This window comes from Schistocerca nitens, chromosome 7 (genome assembly GCF_023898315.1).
Source record: "Schistocerca nitens isolate TAMUIC-IGC-003100 chromosome 7, iqSchNite1.1, whole genome shotgun sequence".
NCBI lineage: Eukaryota > Metazoa > Arthropoda > Insecta > Orthoptera > Acrididae > Schistocerca > Schistocerca nitens.
This window is the reverse complement of record NC_064620.1, coordinates 280,397,685-280,418,968: the sequence shown is the minus strand read 5'-3', so window position 1 is coordinate 280,418,968 and position 21,284 is coordinate 280,397,685. Positions and strand designations below refer to the sequence as shown.

Genomic DNA, 21,284 nt, shown 5'->3' with positions numbered 1-21,284 from the left:
TTGTGGGGGGAAGTGGCTAATCAAGGGCGCCCATACAGCAGGCAAGAGGGGCCAACCGACCCCCCCCCCTCGTAGCTCTTAGGGAAAGGAATAAAAAAATTTAGTGCAGTCAAGTTATCTTCAAGAAAGTGACTGAAAAGTCAATATTACTCACCATGCCCAGGTCTTGCCCCTCCTCCCAACAAACTATCGTATGGTCGTTCTCGCGCGGCTTGCAGGAAAGGTGTTTAGTATCCATTAATATGTTGTGCAATGATGGCGTTATTGCAGGTTCTAATTACTAGGGTGTTACGACTTCCATATGACTATCGAAGGAAAGAAGACGAGCGTGTGCAGTTTTCAAAAATCTATGTGAAATGTTATGGGCCTGAACTGCTAAGGCCATCAGTCCCTAAGATTACACACTACTTAACCTAAATTATCATAAGGACAAACACACAGAACCATGCCCGAGGGAGGACTCGAACCTCCGCCGGGACCAGCCGACAGTGTGTAGTTTTACTGAGACGAAGAATCATGTAACACAGTTGCGCTTAACTTGAGGAAGAGGTGATAAAACTCATATCAGGCAACAGAAATATTGGAAGCTAGTGATGAGTGAACGAAAAGAACCCCGTGTTCTTGTATGTCACATGGTCAATCAAACGATAGCTCTGCACCAGATATCAAATGGGCACAGTTAAACGCCAGTCTTAATTTTGACTGAACAACTTTCACTGCCTGTCAAGATCCCTCATCTATTGCTCATCACGCGACCAAAACTTGGATTATAAGTCAGCTAAAATACATTGAAATCCAAGCATGTCTTGCAGACGAAAGACCAAAAGATTACTTCCAGGAAGGTAAATAGTAGAATTTGTTCAGATAATCCACGTAGGAGACTTCACTAGTTTAACAGGAAACTATTGGAACGCGTTACAATGGACAGATACCGAGGCTATGCCTACCTTTCGCGTGAATAAGTAAACAAATCGATACTGCTCTTATAACGGCCGTGGTGTCAAGCGCACTGGATGCCATGCAGGAATACAGACAAATTACTACTAATTATCTCTTCTGAGGGAAGCGCTCAGTTGTTCATTTGCCAGCAGTAAGTCAAAGGCTACACCAAAGCCGTACTGCTCGGCAAGGAGATTTGACACGCGAATCTAAGACGAGAAGTCCGCAGCTCGTGGTAGTGCGGTAGCGTTTTCGCTTCCCGCGCCCGGGTTCGATTCCCGGCGGGGTCAGGGATTTTCTCTGCCTCGTGATGACTGGGTGTTGTGTGATGTCCTTAGGTTAGTTAGGTTTAAGTAGTTCTAAGTTCTAGGGGACTGATGACCATAGCTGTTAAGTCCCATAGTGCTCAGAGCCATTTGAACCATTTAAGACGAGAAATTGCTGAGTGAATCCCCCCCAACAGGCGCTGGATGGCGCCGCCCGGCGGAACGTAAAAAGCAAGCGACGAGGACCTCGCTTCAGCGAGGCCTGGCTGACTTTGCGTCACGTCACGTCGGCCCGGGGGCACCCGATGGGTGGCCGGCAACCTCGGACGCGGCGGGGGATTCCCGCACTGCAACGGGACCAACCGGCGCAGCCCTGGGTCAGACCACTTTCGCAGTCAATTACCAGCCGACCGCCTTCTCCCGCACTCGTGGCACGGCGAAAATGGCTCATCGTCGTAACAGCCAGCTAACATGCCGGTATCGGCGACAGAAACCTGTTCCGCAGCCTTCATATCCAGGTCGCGGAGCGCAATGCAAACTGGGCGACAGAAATACGCCGGCTCCAGTTCCCGACAGAGGCGACCAATACCACTGCCGCATTCTGCGTTACATTACTCAGCAAACCAACAAGCGTGAAGTTGCTGCTGGTATTATTACCTTTAAATACCGATAACTAAGTAAATCATTTCGCTGGGAAGAATTGACAGTGAATTGCTGCTCCTCCGCACTAAATAAAACATCCCAGTCACACCTATTATGTGGTGCAGCGGAAATTTTACGTCTCATTGGCTATAGCCTTCACCGCTTGACAAACATACAACAAAGAAACGAGCGCACAGTAGTGGGTCGTAGTCAGCGACTTACAGGCGGTAACTTGAATAAAAGAAGGGTTCGATTGACACAGGATCCGGAGGCATCAGGGAATCGTCAATTCCGTAATGGAGTAAGACCTATTAATAGGCATGAATGCAATAATCAGTTTCAAATGTGTGTAAGTTATGAGAAGCCAGATGAAGAGACTTGCACGAGAAAGATTAGCGAGCAACGATGCATCAAACCACTCTTCAGACTCAAGACCGTAACTATTTACAACATGTCAAGCGAAGGCCGAAGAATGCTAAAATGTTTGAAAAAGAAAATTATCAAAAGTATGGTATTATGTGACATTTGGAATACTTACGATGGGTCGACTGATTATAATTTCAAACACGCTAACGAAAATTCTATATTGTGGAAAGACACAAGCAAACGCTGTCTTGTTTAACAATTTGCAGCGTGTTATAAACTGGAAGCAATACGGTACTTTTTACAATAAAATCTGCTACATGTTAGAGAGCACATTTTGCAATCACAAAAACGGGAAGCCAAGCAAAACATGATGCAACTGCCCAGAAACACTGGCCAGGGCATGCGAGCATATTGGGAACGCAACTTGCGAGTCAGGCTGTAGCGAGCTCACAGGCCGTGGAAAGAGCCCAGGCACCATCGTGGCGACACGACCGCTTGCGAGAGCTCGCCGGGAAAACCTGGCTGGGGGGAAACAGCGCAGCAACTAGGTTATCCACGCAATGCCGAGCTCTGCGGCCCTCGTAAAAAAACCTTCTGTGCCTCTCCGCCTAGATAGTAACTCGAGTTACGTGCCACGGACGCTTCCGCATCCACGCAACTTGAGTGGGTCCCAGCACAGACAATTAACATCCCACTCAGTGCCCTTGTCGCTACAGAAAACCAAAACTGCTGCGATATGAATTGATCATCAGGTGTATTTCCACGATTAGTTTCTTATCTGATACTTTCCCATTTCACATCAGATAACAGCAAGGCTCGATAGACTTTTGACGAGGTTGGACAAACCCATCGTCGACCTAGAAACAAAGGAAAACCGCAGTGGAATAACAAGTTGACGTGCAGGGCATTTGGAATTCCCTGACGTCCGCTGGAAACGGCCCGGCCCCTTTGAGTCAACCAAAAGACAGATAACTGTTTCCAATGACCACTGGGGAGTTCCTGCATTCTTGGTCGTCTAAGGACAGGAAGTGTCGGGCATTGTGGAAGGCGACGCACCATTAGTGCGGTACTAAGAACTCGGGTTGAGTGCTACCTCTTTCACAGTTCCCCCGGTTACTCACGCACCGGTCATTTCAGCTCTGGGAAGGACACGCCTACACACAATAAGCTGTTTTTTCCAGTCTATTATCTACACATTGCTTGTTTAACGGCAGTTAGCCATACAGTTGATGTGTATTCCCAGCTAATGTTTAAACAGGTAAACACTAGTGTAGCAACCATCTGTTTGGAATGATAAACAATGGCCGAAATAATATCAACAATAGGAAAGAACGCCTATAAATAAAATACTAGGGAAAGAACACTATGGGTCTGAGGTTGTTACTGTTTCAAACGCTGAAACTGCAGGGAACAACTGCCAACAATGTACACAACATACAGAATTAATAGCTTCATTGGCGGGTATGGCACGAATCATTTCTACTTGTAAGAAAGGCCAACAATATATCCTTCTACTACCAAATCAGGCTCATGTCAACAATTTGCACAGTGCTGTTTCATTTTCACCCATGAGTTAATCCACTATAGCATGATCAAAAAACAATAAAAAAAAGCATTCTCTACGTATATTTCAGAGCTGCACCACACTTTCTAAGAACATCTCTGATGATAACGGTTACTGATACACATAATATGAAAAAAGTACAAATGTACTGGTCAACTACGCAAACGGAAGTAAGAGAATGTATAAAACATTAACAGGTGTGGAAATAACTGTTCACACAGCTAAAAGTTCCGTAGTGGCCACTATTTTAAACATTTCGTAGTTTATGTACGATATAAGTTCATCAAAATTATCTTCGGACACTTGCCCATTATCTAATATGTTGTTGTGGTCTTCAGTCCTGAGACTGGTTTGATGCAGCTCTCCATGCTACTCTATCCTGTGCAAGCTTCTTCATCTCCCAGTACCTACTGCAACCTACATCCTTCTGAATCTGCTTAGTGTATTCATCTCTTGGTCTCCCTCTACGATTTTTACCCTCCACGCTGCCCTCCAATGCTAAATTTGTGATCCCTTGATGCCTCAAAACATGTCCTACCAACCGATCCCATCTTCTAGTCAAGTTGTGCCACAAACTTCTCTTCTCCCCAATCCTATTCAAAACCTCCTCATTAGTTACGTGATCTACCCACCTTATCTTCAGCATTCTTCTGTAGCACCACATTTCGAAAGCTTCTATTCTCTTCTTGTCCAAACTGGTTATCGTCCATGTTCCACTTCCATACATGGCTACACTCCATACAAATACTTTCAGAAACGACTTCCTCACACTTAAATCTACACTCGACGTTAACAAATTTCTCTTCTTCAGAAACGATTTCCTTGCATTGCCAGTCTACATTTTATATCCTCTCTACTTCGACCATCATCAGTTATTTTACTCCCTAAATAGCAAAACTCCTTTACTACTTTAAGTGTCTCATTTCCTAATCTAATCCCCTCAGCATCACCCGATTTAATTTGACTACATTCCATTATCCTCGTTTTGCTTTTGTTGATGTTCATCTTATATCCTCCTTTCAAGACACTGTCCATTCCGTTCAACTGCTCTTCCAAGTCCTTTGCTGTCTCTGACAGAATTACAATGTCATCGGGGAACCTCAAAGTTTTTACTTCTTCTCCATGAATTTTAATACCTACTCCGAATTTTTCTTTTGTTTCCTTTACTGCTTGCTCAATATACAGATTGAATAACATCGGGGAGAGGCTACAACCCTGTCTCACTCCCTTCCCAACCACTGCTTCCCTTTCATGCCCCTCGACTCTTATAACTGCCATCTGGTTTCTGTACAAATTGTAAATAGCCTTTCGCTCCCTGTATTTTACCCCTGCCACCTTCAGAATTTGAAAGAGAGTATTCCAGTTAACGCTGTCAAAAGCTTTCTCTAAGTCTACAAATGCTAGAAACGTAGGTTTGCCTTTTCTTAATCTTTCTTCTAAGATAAGTCGTAAGGTTAGAATTGCCTCACGTGTTCCAACATTTCTACGGAATCCAAACTGATCTTGCCCGTGGTCCGCTTCTACCACTTTTTCCATTCGTCTGTAAAGAATTCGCGTTAGTATTTTTCAGCTGTGACTTATTAAACTGATAGTTCGGTAATTTTCACATCTGTCAACACCTGCTTTCTTTGGGATTGGAATTATTATATTCTTCTTGAAGTCTGTGGGTATTTCGCCTGTCTCATACATCTTGCTCACCAGATGGTAGAGTTTTGTCATGACTGGCTCTCCCAAGGCCATCAGTAGTTCTAATGGAATGTTGTCTACTCCCGGGGCCTTGTTTCGACTCAGGACTTTCAATGCTCTGTCAAACTCTTCACGCAGTATCTTATCTCCCATTTCATCTTCATCTACATCCTCTTCCATTTCCATAATACTGTCCTCAAGTACATCGCCCTTGTATAAACCCTCTATATACTCCTTCCACCTTTCTCCTTTCCCTTCTTTGCTTAGAACTGGGTTTCCATCTGAGCTCTTGATATTCATGCAAGTGGTTCTCTTTTCTCCAAAGGTCTCTTTAATTTTCCTGTAGGCAGTATCTATCTTACCCCTAGTGAGACAAGCCTCTACATCCTTACATTTGTCCTCTAGCCATCCCTGCTTAGCCATTTTGCACTTTCTGTCGATCTCATTTTTGAGACATTTGTATTCCCTTTTGCCTGCTTCATTTACTGCATTTTTATATTTTCTCCTTTCATCAATTAAATTCAATATTTCTTCTGTTACCCAAGGATTTCTATTAGCCCTCGTCTTTTTACCTACTTGATCCTCTGCTGCCTTCACTACTTCATCCCTCAGAGCTACCCATTCTTCTTCTACTGTATTTCTTTCCCCCATTCCTGTCAATTGTTCCCTTATGCTCTCCCTGAAACTCTGTACAACCTCTGGTTCTTTCAGTTTATCCAGGTCCCATCTCCTTAAATTCCCACCTTTTTGCAGTTTCTTCAGTTTTAATCGACAGTTCATAACCAATAGATTGTGGTCGGAGTCCTCATCTGCCCCTGGAAATGCCTTACAATTTAAAACCTGGTTCCTAAATCTCTGTCTTACCATTATACAATCTATCTGATACCTATTAGTATCTCCAGGATTCTTCCAGGTATACAACCTTCTTTTATGATTCTTGAACCAAGTGTTAGCTATGATTAAGTTATGCTCTGTGCAAAATTCTACAAGGCGGCTTCCTCTTTCATTTCTTCCCCCCAATCCATATTCTCCTACTATGTTTCCTTCTCTCCCTTTTCCTACTGACGAATTCCAGTCACCCATGACTATTAAATTTTCGTCTCCCTTCACTACCTGAATAATTTCTTTTATCTCGTCATACATTTCATCAATTTCTTCATCATCTGCAGAGCTAGTTGGCATATAAACTTGTACTACTGTACTAGGCATGGGCTTTGTGTCTATCTTGGCCACAATAATACGTTCACTATGCTGTTTGTAGTAGCTAACCCGCACTCCTATTTTTTTATTCATTATTAAACCTACTCCTGCATTACCCCTATTTGATTTTGTATTTATAACCCTGTAATCACCTGACCAAAAGTCTTGTTCCTCCTGCCACCGAACTTCACTAATTCCCACTATATCTAACTTTAACCTATCCATTTCCCTTTTTAAATTTTCTAACCTACCTGCCCGATTAAGGGATCTGACATTCCACGCTCCGATCCGTAGAATGCCAGTTTTCTTTCTCCTGATAACGATATACGTTTATTGAATTCGCCCTGCAATATTAATTTTTGTGATGAAATGTGCATATGAATATGTGTGAAAGTCAACATGAGGCTTCAGTACGGGGTAGTCTATTACCACAAGCGGTATTTGGCATTCACATTCGTTGGCTTCTCCAGTTCTCAACCACATAAATACCTTTCAACCTAACCTACGCCTCGGGCCACTCCACAGATCAGTCATCACAATCAAAATATCAGGAGGGAGGAGCAAGGGGGAAGGGTCTGGAGGGGATGTTGCAATATCACAGTATAGTTGTAAAAAATGTACACAAACATCAACAAAAATAGTAGGTACTACTAAGCTCTTTTACAGCTCTTTGGAATGCTAAATTGGTTTTTCCCCTTGAGGTCGAAGTCTGTCGAGGTAGTTAATGTCAACAACACAAAACAATCAACATGTAGCAATTATGCTGTTGTGAGAATGAAATAAAAAAAAGGAACGTCATACCCAATCGAAGGCGTGGAAGAACAAACCTACTACACAATTTCCCATAGGCCCTTCCAAAACAGATGCGACATGTGATACGATATGCAGTGGGGTACGAGCGTGTTGTGTACTCACCGTCGTAGTTTCTCTCTTCTAAGTCCTGCGGAACATGGTGCTGGTACGTGCGATACCTGAGGCCTGCCATCGTTTCTTCCGCCACAGTCACAGGCTCAGTAAGAGCGCGAACACAGTCAATGTCGCCATTGAGGCACGCTAAATGCAGAGCAGTGTTTCCCGAACGATCACGAATATCCACCGTCGCACCCGCGACCACAAGCCTCCGGACTATCCTTGGCTGTCTCGTAAGCACTGCCAGGTGCAGTGCCGACTGTAAAGAAATGGTAAAACATTGTTACTAATACCACTGATTTGGGATAAAAACAACTGCTGATGGAAGCAAGACGTTAGTTCTATGCATCTAACCATCTTAACCTGTTTAAAGTAAAACGGCAGCACCATCTTAACATTGTTTACACAATACGACCAGTCTACAGTTTTAATTCACACGATAACCTAGCCTAGAGGCGCAAGACAGGAAGTCTTTAATGCCAGAACACTAAAACAAAACGTCTAAAAGCTAATAACGAAAAAGAAAAGGGAAACATACCTGACATTCGTAGTTTACAATATCTAGGAAGCATGGGTGAGGTGCCATTTGGATGAGAGCGTACACAACTTCAATAAAGCCTTGTATAATTGCAATATGAAGTTGCCTGCAACCAAAAAATTACAGTTAATATCTTCCCACCTTCAACACACATGACAACAAAACTAAGCGGCTAGAAAAAAAAAGAATTACATTCAAACAACTTACGTGTCGCCGTCTTCATCCTGTTGATAGTACAGTTCCCACGCAGGTGCAGCAACAGGTTGCTGCTGCTGATGATGTTGCAGCTGTTCGGAACTCTGTTGCGGCTGCGTGAAAGATACTTTACTCGTCGGAGACAGAGGCGAGATATTCGTAAATGTCGTCGCCACCGCCGAATCCCGACTCCGAGACTTAGAGAACGAGGCGTTCAGGTCATTTGAAGGGCCAGAATTCAGATCGTTCGTAGGGCTTATACTGAGACTACTGAACTGCTCGTTCACGTCAACACCACTGTCCAGCCTCATGGAATCTTCCTTGTCCAGTCTCATACGGCTCTTTGAGTTGTCCTCTAACCTGTCCTCAGAAACTGACTCCTGTAATGCACTGTCTGTAAACTTCCTCGAACACGAAATGTCATCGGACGACAAACACTGTTCAGAAACTATATTCGCACCCGACAGAAAACCTGAATCAGTCCTGCCTGAATCGTAGAGGCAAGCACCGCTGTCCCCGTAGTTCTTCATGCAACCGGCAGACGACTGCTCTTTGCTGGACAGCACATCTTGTCGTTTTGCACTCGAATACAGATGAGGTTCCACACCCGTCGATGGCTGAACTCCATGGGGATACGCCTTGGCTCGAGCGGAAGCACAATCTGAAACCAATTCCGCTCTGTCAGTATGGCCAGACGACGGTTGCTGTTGCGGCCACATCGTTACTATTCACTGCGCAAGCATCCCAAGAAAACGCACAGCACACTCAAACTCCTCTCCACACTGTATCACTACAAAGCAGGCACTATCTCGTTGCAGCACTTCCAGAACAAATGTACGAAAACGGATGTATAAGGTAGCACAGCCGAAATTTCATGGAAAGAAACACTACGAAGCTACTGCACGCCTGGTCATTCTCAAGTCACAATGTACACAAAGTGAGCGAAACACTTTCCTGTCCTCCAAGAACACTACTGCTCCCTTCCGAAGTCAGTAATGCTCTGAGCAGCTCGCCGCAGGTCCGTGATATTTTTCTCCGACCTTCGGGACTTCGCACGACCTTTCGACTATAGCCATGTACGTCTGCGCCTATGGATCGCTCGGGCGGCGGTAGTGGGGGAACTGATGATGGAGGGGAGGGGAACGGGAAAATCCCACCAATGGGCGGAGCTACGCGGACAGCTCGTTGCAGAACTGTCGTCATAATCCGAAACACTAAGTGGCAATCTTCAGGGCAAGAGCATTTCGCAGAGAATTTTATAATCGGTATTTCCACTGTCATCAGGTATATACTATTCATATTGCGACACAAACAGGCAATTAATAAACGCTCTTGGCGCGTAATTTGAAATTACCTGCCTCGCAATAAGATTACTTGGAGATTATTACTATGGATGTTTTGCTATCTACCAATTTTGGTGACATAAATTCCCAAGGCTTCAAACAAATGCAACGCTGTTACCCGGTGAGTACTGTTATTCCTTTCAAGCTATTACACGTACAAAACTTCTGCATTTCATTTTATTTCTCAAGTTTGTTTAAGGAAAATATAGCATCGCCATAAATCGATGGTGACTAGAAGAAGTTTTTAGATGAAATGTACTGTGCATTATTTTAACATAGTTCCTTTCGTGTTTTTTTACTCTCTCATGATAACCATGAGAGAGTAAAAAAAACACGAAAAGAACTTTTAGTGCACGAATTCAGTTATTATTAGCTTAAGAATAATGCAGTTGTGATAAAGTAACGTGTCAATTGTTTAGCAACTATAAGTAAACATTATTACTTAAATGAACAACATTTCGTTAACGACTCCCGTGCTGTAGTGTCTCCGCGACGATGCAGTGAACGCCGCTGCCATCTCTCGGCCGCAGCGTGAAAACTGTGTACGCGGACGGACGGAGAGCTAATGCGTGCGCCATCTCTGAACGAAGAACGTAACTATTCCGCACCGCGGTAGGACTGAAGTAGCTACGGACAGAGCCTAGTGTTAATGCACATCAAAACAAATAATGACGATCATAAATGGCTTCCGCGATAATAGAGAATTATGTGAAAATTTGATGTCAACTACTGAGAAACTACCACACTGCAACAGTCAAGGAGGAAAGAAGTAGCAAATTTTAATGCGTTTGCAGACAGAATTCATACATGGCAGTGTAATACAAAACTGAGCTTCCTACCTATGAATAAAATGTTCATAGTTTTGCGACGTGTGTTTTAGAAGTCGTAAGTGGCGATTCCTCCTTACAATGAACTCTTGAAAGACGTCCTACAAGTAACTCTAAAAATGAGTTTCTTATCAATACGAAGAAATTACCAGAGAATAAAATGACAATGGCATGCGCAATAATCACGCAACTTCATTCTCACAAGTAAGTTGACAAGCCGCTGTGGCACTTTTAAAACCAAGGTACTGCGGAATACGGGAGAATCGGAATGTAAAGAGAGAAAATTTATATAATCAACTGACAACTACATCTATAATAATATCGACGACTTCGTCGCACGCTGCAGAGATTAGTGGTGATATTGATGCAGATTTACAATGCTGTAGCAAATTTGTATACCGGTACCAAGTGGGGCTTAAGAAACATTACAAAATAATTCAATTCAAAATCGGCCCCAATGCTTTAGATGTCAACATATCATATTTGACTTATGTTCTTCTAAAAGCCGCACAAATTAGACGTGAAGCGGAACATCTCACGATGCTTAAGGTACGAGGATTGATCTGACGTATGATGCTGCTACACCATTATGGCAAGACGCGCATACCTGAAGTGAAGCGAACCTTACGGGTTTTTTTAAGTATTCGGGGAGTCATCGAAGCCTCTTACTAAATATTGCATTCTATACACTGATCAGTTTCTGAAGATGACAAATTCTGAATCCACTCTCACAGAAACCAGAATCAGTTTTAAGTGTCTAATTCTTCAGAATTGTCTGTCTTGAATAAACTAGTTTCAGTTCAACAAGTGATGTTGCAATTCGTTTTTCCTTTTCACCTTCATATGGTTAAGAAAGCTGTCGTATAATGGGATTACAAAGTGATTGCACATACTTTTGTTTAGCAGTAACCTGTGTAATCACATGTTCTAGAACTTCAAATGAAACTTAAAAAAGGCGACTCGAGAGCCGGCCGGAGTGGCCGAGCGCTTCTAGGCGCTACAGTTTGGAACCGCGCGACAGCTACGGTCGCAGGTTCGAATCCTGCCTCGGATATGGAAGTGTGTGATATCCTTAGGTTAGTTAGGTTTAAGTAGTTCTAAGTTCTAGGGGACTGATGACCTCAGAAGTTAAGTCCCATAGTGCTCAGAGCCATTTGAACCATTTGACTCTGGAAATGGCGTTTAGAATTGTTGGAGCTATTATTGTGTATCGTTCTAAAACACAGGAGATTGGCGTAAAGAGAAACGAGTATCAAACTACGTAGGGAGGAGGTAGATGTAATGAGAACAATTTGCTAAGTCATGCGGTGAGGCCATGTACAGCAGACGATCAAAGAAGAGAGGCCGAAGATGACAGGCGGTTACTTAGACTGGGTAGAAAAGAACAGGCCGATTCGGTTTGGACATTTGAAGAGAGAGGAACAATCATGAGCAGTAGGCGGCTGGAACACGAAAATACATACTACGTAGACATTTTGATAAAGGCTGTAAATCTGTAGCATAAGCAATGCTAATAAATTGTAATACATTATCTGACTCACTTGCACTAGGTAAAATAAAAACGAGTGTCAATAAAGACAGAAACAACTCTAGAGAGAGAAACCTCTTTATGGTCATGTTTGGTGCCACCTGGAGAATTGAACATTTGACTGAGGGCGTAAATACGATGTGAATGACACCGAGAACTTATATCCTCGTAATAGGCGTACAAGATCTACCTTAAGCCGCCGTTCACGACCAATTTATTTGTCAAATTCGCTCTTATCAATCGACGGATTTGTCAAACAAACTGGCACGATCTAGATCTACATCTGTTTCTACGTCTACATCTCTGTTAACAAGTTTGTCAATTCAGCTTCACCGTTAAAGCAGACATAGTTCGTGTGTACTGTAGTTGACACCAGTGGGAACGGCTACGAGTGAGGGTAAAGCATTTCTAGCACTGTGTTTAAATAATAAGAAGAAAACAACATGCTGGCCCAGAGAATGGTTTCAAATGAGAAAGACACGCAGGAAAGCCTGTCAAAGGAAATGTTATACTCGTAACGTCAATTACCTGCGAAGTGACAGAGAAACTTTTAATAACTCGTTTAGAGTTACTTCGTCTTCATATTGAAAAATAAAATTATCCTCTTGTACTTAGTCTTGTAATGACAGTTCGTTAAAATACCACAACTTGGGAACATTAGCTGGTATCATCCGGGGCAGAACCGGAGAACTTCGATTATTTTGTATCTCTAGCGCTTGAATGTTGTGCTAGAATATTGATTTTCTTCTTAAATTCTTCCTTCCGACATGTATACTATTTTGGCAACTGATGGTGCTGTTTTGCTTTTAGCCTTGGTCGTAGTACCCCATAGTTGTGGAAAGTCACGATACAGTCAGACAAATTGTAATAAATCTCTTGTTCACTAAATATATGCGGCGAAACGTAAACACAAACAACGTCCGCTATCTTGTCAAACTTTCCATCAGTCAAAATTTCTCTCAAACACGGTCTGATTTTGACGAACACGTCAAACAGCACCGTAAACAGTCAAACATTGGTAAACGTAGAAAAGTTTGACTATTTGTTTGATCGTATACGGAGGCCTTTATAAAATACTACGGACGAGTAAACATGAAAATAATTAAAGATGGTGTCGACTTCATGGCATACATTTCGAACGCACAGACCACATAATATCAGGCTGTATATATAATCTTGGCGAAGAGCGAATATTTCAAGGGGAACAGCTACTACTTTCGCTGGCAGTTATGCAAAGTACCAGGGCGCTCCAAAAAATGGAACGGCCACAGATCTACACCAGCAACAATGGGACGGCATAAACTATACTTTATGACCAACAAACATTAAGTGAATTGTTGCGTGTATATAGCTGACATTTTACTACAAGCAGAAAAAAGCATGGGCTGCCTTATATTTGCTGGGTCCGTCGCATTTTACGCTTACCTTAATCGCAAAAGCGACTCATAAAAAGGTGAGAGGGACCGAGGGACACAAGTCATGGCACTTAACCATCTCGCTCTACTTTCTCATAACTGATGATCCGAGAAGAATACTGACCATCTTCAAGTACGTTCTGTCTCAGTTTCTACGATGGAATAGAGATACAGTCTGCAACCGTACACACCCGCCGAAAATATTGCACGAACACCTCAAACAGCGGAGCTACTCCAAAGGAAGTTAGAATCTAGCTGAAGCTCAAGGACAAGAAATGACACCGCATGATGCGAATGCAAAGATGTTGACGACAATAATAATAATTACGAGATAGATGAAACCGCTAATGATGAAACAGCAGACAGTCTGAGTGTTTGCTGTTATTTCCTGCATCGCTTCGCAGCAGTTTGTGGAGTGCACCTATCTGCAAAATGCCCATTGGTGCGACATTTTGTAATCTATGAAGTGTTATTCGCAACGGAGTCGTGGAGTACTCATTGTCCGTAAGCTCTCGATAAGCAAGGAAATAACGTGTGGCATTCCCGGAGGAGAGGGCGTTGCAACTTTTTTGATAACGACTGCAGACGAGCTTGGGGAAGTTGCATGTGGCAAAAAGCATGGCGAGTGCTATACTGTGAACACAGGTACGGAAGGCAGTGCGTTCTTGGGGCAGACCCATCAACGGACTTCCCCAATTGCTTTTGGAAACCCAAAGTTTAAGTGACCTTTCAAAACTCCTATTCTGCCCTTGTTGCTTCAGTTTTACGCAGTGTGGCAATAAGGAATGTTTCAGCAACTCAACTTTCGCTATCGGATATTCTAGCCTACATTATAATATAAATTTGCCACGGGGTAGTCGTCCAGTTTTTTTTTTAATTTTTTTTTTTATTTTTTTTTTAAAGAAGTCCTTCTCCATTAAGCATCATGATGGCAGTATCCTTTTCAAATTACACAGTTTTGTCCATTCTTCCACTGTTGCTTCTTTTGTTAGGCTGTGTCTCGCTCCTTCATAGTTAGCAACGAGAGGTAGTTGAAATGATACTTTTTTAGTTGATTCCCAAATCAGTTCGTTTGGAGTGGTAAGGAGGAAAAACTGGAAGAGAAGCACCCGTTGTCTTTTAAAATACCGCCGAAGGTGTACATAGGATACGGTTTATTTGACAATTTCTAACAGTTTTCGTATGATCACGTCTTTTATCACTGTTATGTCATTTTTCTCAACCTCGACAGAACATTTTCTTTGCTAGTCGGAACCATTTCCCCCCTAAACTATCAGTATACTGTTCATTGTATCATTTATCTATAGGGGGTTAATGAGCACTTCGTGTGTAATCTTTCCAGTACTATATAAGATGCGTTAGTAAGATGCATATTACACTTATCTCAGTTAGGAAAATTGAAGTTATTGTGCCGTTTCGTTAGCTCGTGATAGTATTTTCGACAAGTAAAGGTAGCTTTACACAGGGAACAGCAAATCAGACTTAGGTACAATAGTATTCGACACTCAGAAAATTGATGCCATACTTCTGTCCATTCGCGCAGACAGGTGAACAATGAAAAGGAGCGTCTCCACAATCAAGTAACAAGCGGACATACAAGTTAAAATTGAATGTTAATTCAACTAACTTTGAGGTTTTTAATGTAAACTAAGCATTCTATACGGTTAGCGGACCAAATCACAGAAAAAATCCCTCCGACCGACGACACAGAACCACGAATTTTGTATATTTTAAATCGCATAGCCATGCATTATGTAAACAGGAATACGTCGTACAGTGTGATCGCAAAGTCCCCTACCCCCCCCCCCCCCCTTATATTACATAGATGTTAATGTATTGTTTCTCATTGTTGCAGGCGCTGATATACATCTAAATTGTAGCTGATGACACCACTTAACACCATGGAGGAACGGATCATAAACGTAAACGTTTCGCTGAGGACGACCACCAACACAACTGGAATCGTGTGTGGAGGCTGCAGCGCATGGCGGACGTCCGCTAAAAAAGTCCATTCGTAAGCGGTCACAGGAATTGGGACATTAGAAAAACATATGAAGAATGATTTAAAGACATTGAAACCTTCGGACTGAGTGATAATGACAGGCAAAAACGGCATGAGGCTTGTGGAAGAATGCTCGATGTCTTTACAACTCTTCCTTCAAGGGGAAGTGTTTTTTACTCAGGGGAGTGCAATATATCGCAGCGCAAAAGCGAAAAACATTTATTTCTTGGGTCAAGGAAATCCACATTTTATGAAGAACTTTAACACAACCCACCACACGACATGACTACAACCCACTACGTAGTTCTATATTTATTTGGCGGCACTGTGAATTACTGTGAATACATCTGCAAGATCGGGGACTATTCGGTCGTGTACGATCACAGCAGGATGGAGCACCAGGCCATCATGCTAGTGCCGTTAGAAAATAACTCGAAGAGGTATTTCCTGACCAATGGACTCGACGTGATTCTGTCCATTTGCCTGCACTTGGAAAGTGGCCACCTCGAAGTCCTGATCTGTTATCTTGCTACAATACATTATGTGCGTTCATTACACAGAAGGTTGCTGCCACACGTTATGAGGCAGTCGACGAACTAAAGGATGCTTTTCGACGTGCATTTACTGCTATTCATGCCAGCAACGTTGATAATTTCACATTGCACATGGAGGAGAGTCATAGTCTGTTATGAACACGATGAACTACGTACAGACATTTCGGAATAAATAATAACGAATAGTCACACAACCTCAGAGTTGTCCTCTGTCATTATCCCACATTAATACAATGCGCCGTCTATGATTGTGTGTGCAGGCGGTAAGGGATAATGGAACTTTCTGATCACCCTGTACACTGTTGTAAGTTACAGTTGAAACAGCCGAAGTTGATCCCTGACAGTTACACTGGGCTAGCGCGGCGGCTTCGCGGGACTTCCTTAACAAATGATGTAACGCGATTTTGTAAACGTCTCTATGGCAACACCTCAGTGTTGTCACATATCTGTAGACGGTTACTGTTTCCGCCTGCAGTCGTTAACACTTCGCAGTTGAAAACGCGCAACAGCGCTACGAGCTGTCTCCGATCTTCCACCTTCTCGATTACTAGTAGTATTTTCTGTTCGTTTGGCAATAAAGAATATGAAACGGAAAATCTTGTTTTCATACGGCTTAAATTATTGCTTTACGACTATTATAAAAAAGTCAGTTCGCTACGATATTGTGGCTGACCGCAACAGCACGTGGGCAACTGAACACGAAACAGCGCTAGTTGCGCAGGATTATACCAGTTAACTCGCGACCACTTCCGATAGACCTCGGTCGATATTAAGTGGCAAATCAGTGTTTTCAAGTGGATATTGTCACTAGAACTGATGAATAAATAAATACTGTGAAACTTACAGATATGCAGTTTCGTGACATTCATGACAGTCCTGTACATGGTCCTCTTCAGTGCGCGTTACACGTTTCGACTCTTCCATTCACTCGCCGTATGACCTACTTAACGTGTTATTTTCACTTCTTATCACCAGGAAGCATTATCCCCAAACAAGCGTACACAATCGCTCTAGCAAAGTCCATTCTTTTATCACCAGTGAGTGTAATCTAATACTATTAGACTTTCACCCATTTCTGTATCTAGTATTGGCGGAGACGAACGGGAAATTGTAGTGCCGCTGAACGGAAACTGGATCTTGTGACGAATTAACCGAACCGGCTAACGCTAGCTACACGATACAGCTACGCGGCAAACATCGAATTGGTTTCAGAAACTACGTAGAAACCACTTGCAGAGTATCAGACGCAATGGAGAGCCGGGTGTCTAGTGAACAAATGTCTGATCTACTATACCAACAGATTAGAATTTAAAAGCCAAACTACAATCCGGGCGGTTTTTGATTGGTCTATTCTGGTATTTCGACAACGTACGCTAATCTACTGTTACAAGGAGCAACGTCTAGCCTTTATGTTATCGTCCCAGGAGTGTAGCAGATTCTGGACGTCCATACAAGCAGCGCGTGCAAACACTGCGGGTGGAAAATTTTTCATTAACGCGCTGAAGAAAATCTTGGGAGACTGCCAGTTTAAGGGATTTTCCTAAGATAAAAAAGTTGGGTGTTGGTAATTTACATTTCGTAACAGCACGGCAAATGAAGTAGACGAAAGACAGAGATAAGTATCTGCTGAAACTTTTTATCCTTTGTCTCCTGAAGAAAGTTTTGGCTTTCTCTGTCTCAAAATTCCAAACCGAATTTTGTATTGGGATTTCTGCATAGACCTTTGCTGTCGACCACTCTACTATCATGAATTCTTGTTTCGTTGTGCTAGATCCGGATGACGAAGTAATTAACTTTTTAGTCTAATCAGGTGGCTTGAGATTCATATCTCGATTTCGACGTAAGACTAAGTATCCCCATATCTGGCAAGCGTCGTTTTGTCGTTTACATTTCGAGTATTTGCCTCAAAACAGGGAAACTGATATACTGAATACAATTTCTAACTCGTGAGGACAGATCAGTCACCAGTCAAACGGATGTTCTTAGATCTCCCCGTCTCTTACGATATTCCGGCTCGGCAAGAAACGCAGATTGAAATAGGCTTTTAGAATCTGTCGGAACATACCTAAACGATTTGCTTCGTAAATAAGTAGCATTATTAGTCTTGATACAGAGTAACTCTGTCGTTCTCTTTCCTCCATCTATATTTCATCCGCAACTTGCGATGCAGTGTGGTAGCAAGAGTTATATCGTACACCGTAATTATTTTGATTTCTCGTATTGCATTCGCTAACGAGCTTTGTAAAAACACTGTAAAACCTCTGTTTTATCCTATTTTGCAATTATGGTCAACTTGCGACGTATTTGTGGGAGAAAACGACGTATTGCTTGACTCTTCTTAGGACGTGGGTTGTAAAAATTTTAGTAGCAAGACTATGCGTGGTCCAGAACAAGTAATTAGCAGCATATGTTACGGAATTGATTAAACTCTGTGGCGATATTGCGCAGCTTTTCTTTGAATATTTGTTTTAACCTAAACTGGAATTGACAAGCAGTACTCAGAAACATATCGAACGATGGTTTTGTTAGCGATCTCTTCTAGTACAAATTAAATTACCTCAAAATTATTCAAATGGAAGGCTCACTACTGTACTATAAAGCGCCCATATCATCGTGTCGTCACTATTTGATCGGTTGGGGTATCTACACGCCAGTGTGTCCTTTAGAAATGAGATGGAATTATGTAGGACAAACGTAGTTGTTCGCAGAAATTTACCCAGGAAGACGAATCTCTAATATCGGCATTTTTATGTCAAGGAGTTGATCAATTTCGAGTGTCTCACGCCGCAACAACTAAATCTTCTACGTGACACAGAAACTTATTATATTCCACTGGATTTATGGTTATCCATTGTGTATGAGAGTTCAGTAATATTTTTTGTTTTGCTTCAGAGCCATACAGACAACACCAGTGAGTAAAAGTGAGTAAAAAAAAAAGTGGGCCCCTCATGTCACCCCATCCTTGCAGACGACCATCAAGACAATCTCAATGTCAGCATCTGAGGGCCAACTGCATAACGTCTATTAAAAGCTAACAGCGGTTATGTCGGCATTTAACCCTGCACCAACCTCGATTAAAGTTAAACGAGGGAGCTGATAACCAAGTTCACCGAGATCGGAGGCTCGTTTATCTTGAACTGATCGTGATGAAAATAAAGACGTACCGTATTAAGGCGGCGGCGCGTTTTGATGTTTTAGACTTGTGGAAAGGGGAAAGCCTTTCGAAGATTATGGGGACAGGAAATTTGGAGAGAGATTTTGACTTTTTCTTTAGAAAGTATGGTGGCTCTTACGTCAAATCAATGGGAGGTCGGAATTTCCTACTTATCAGAACAACCCTCTCTCGGCCATGCACAGATTTCTAATATCATTAAGGGCATACGGAACTGGTGAATTTAACATAGTGACTAGTGACAGTGTTATTGTACATAGTAAAACAGCGCAAAGAATCACCATTGATGTATCGGAGATCATAGCAACAATGTCTCCACAATAAATACAGTTTCCTTCTCGAGCAGAATTACACTCCGTGATAGAGGGATCAGCGTACTATATGGATTTCCTCCCAGAGTCATTGGTACAGTGGATTTGAATGTCGCGGGACAATGATTGTCTTTCAAAAGCGCGTCGTTTTGATACAATTTGTCATTTTGAACCCCTAGCCTAACTGTTCTCTGGTTCATTCTGGTATGTGATATTATTACGTGATAGTGTTAAGTATTGTTTGAAAAACAATAGCAGCGTGAGCTATGAAGAGAAAGGTAGGACGTTCGTGTCCACTTCCTTCCAAATACTTTGGTTTCACCTTTCGTTTTATAAAGATTCTATGTCTTCCTTCTTAATTTAATGGAAGTGTTACATCCAACAATCAATATTATTTATTATAAATAACGTATTTGCTGCAATTCTTGTTGCAAAGGCGAACGTTTGGAATGTTACCATAGTAGCCGGAAACCTTAACGTAACTAAGTCTATGTCAAAAAGTAAACAAAATTTACACACTGGAAGTTTTTGTTGTTACGAAACGTCGATAAATCTCTTAGTTTTGTGGACTGGCTCATGTTTGTATCTTACCGGTAAATGTCTTTTTCAGTGACGATGAGCAGCTTCGAAAAACTCTCTCATTCAAATGAAATTAGGAAACGAATCTCGATTTTGAAATCTGTGTAATGAAGTGCGTCACTTCAGTGACGATAATTAATGCAACAACAGAAATATGGATATTATGCTTGCGCAAACTGACATTAGACTCTATAGTTTACGTATACTTGATTTGAAACTGAAAATGTGTTGATGATTCAGTTAACGAATATCTTCTAGTATGTATATCAGATCGTTATACAGTATTACTTACTGTTCAAGCCATCGACGAATCCCACCTCTTCTTAACACTACACAAACCCGTATTTTTTTTTTCGCGCATTCTTAAATTTTCAGATTACAGCCGACCGCCTCTAAAAGGGTATCTGTTTCAAATTTTGAGAAAATAGGACTCCTTTTTTCTTCTCCAATGCGCAGCAATAATACTCATATTACGATAACAAACTAGAAAGCGTGTGTAAGTACCACACACAAGTGTTATTATCTTAGCATGTATAACGGGTGCTTTCCTTTGTAACACACAGAGACAACCGCAGTTAAATTCCCAGTTAGCTAAACGCGTTTCGCTAACCGGTGTTTAACGTTGGTGCAGCGTGGAGGCAATCGTGATTAAACTTTGACCGTGATCATAGGACCCTCTGTTATCTTGCATTTTAATCGACGTTAGTACAGCCGGTCATTAGAATTCGCAGGAGTAGCACAAACTGCTGTCACGTAAAGTTGAAGAGGGACAGCATGAATCATCACGTCCTCCTTCTTCTTCTTCTCCTCCTCCTCCTCCTCCTCCTCCTCCTCCTCCTCCTCCTCCTCCTTCTTTGACCTTTCCCCCTAGGAATTAGCCGTTTTCGACCTCAAGCCTATTTCGTCCCAGTCACCCGGTCTTGTTAGATGCTTCCTATATGTACCTTTGCCATCTTAGTCTCTTAATGCTTTCTATCAGAAGCCTCCGTTTGGGACTGAAAGCAAGTGAATGGGGTGCAGGCCCGTCGCTCCAACCCAGTCCAGGAGACACAGGTGTTTTTTTTTTTCTTCAGGAGTTGCTTCTTTTACATTCTTAGCGAAACAAAACAGAAAGATGTAAAATTCTGTTGGGAGTACCCCATGGGAATGTTACAGGGCCGGTAACGCTTAAAATTGAGATAGTCTATAATCCTAGAGAGAGAGAGAGAGAGAGAGAGAGAGAGAGAGAGAGAGAGAGAGAGAAAATAT

General features: G+C 42.2%; 1 protein-coding gene across 5 annotated transcripts in view; it reads right to left on the bottom strand.

Moving 5' to 3' along the window:
• The window catches only part of LOC126194627 (NF-kappa-B inhibitor cactus), a 107,313-nt gene that overhangs the window by 16,727 nt on the left and 69,302 nt on the right, over positions 1 to 21,284 (bottom strand). For 2 of the 5 annotated variants that reach the window (XM_049932790.1, XM_049932791.1), the window contains exons 2-4: positions 8,318 to 8,966; positions 8,111 to 8,216; positions 7,579 to 7,831 (exon numbers count right to left, since the gene is read on the bottom strand). In XM_049932790.1, the coding sequence (XP_049788747.1) occupies positions 7,579 to 7,831; positions 8,111 to 8,216; positions 8,318 to 8,966 (1,008 nt within the window). Of the gene's footprint in view, positions 1 to 7,578; positions 7,832 to 8,110; positions 8,217 to 8,317; positions 9,387 to 16,818; positions 16,896 to 21,284 lie in introns of those variants that run through there. The other 3 variants (XM_049932792.1, XM_049932788.1, XM_049932789.1) reach the window with 3 other exon arrangements.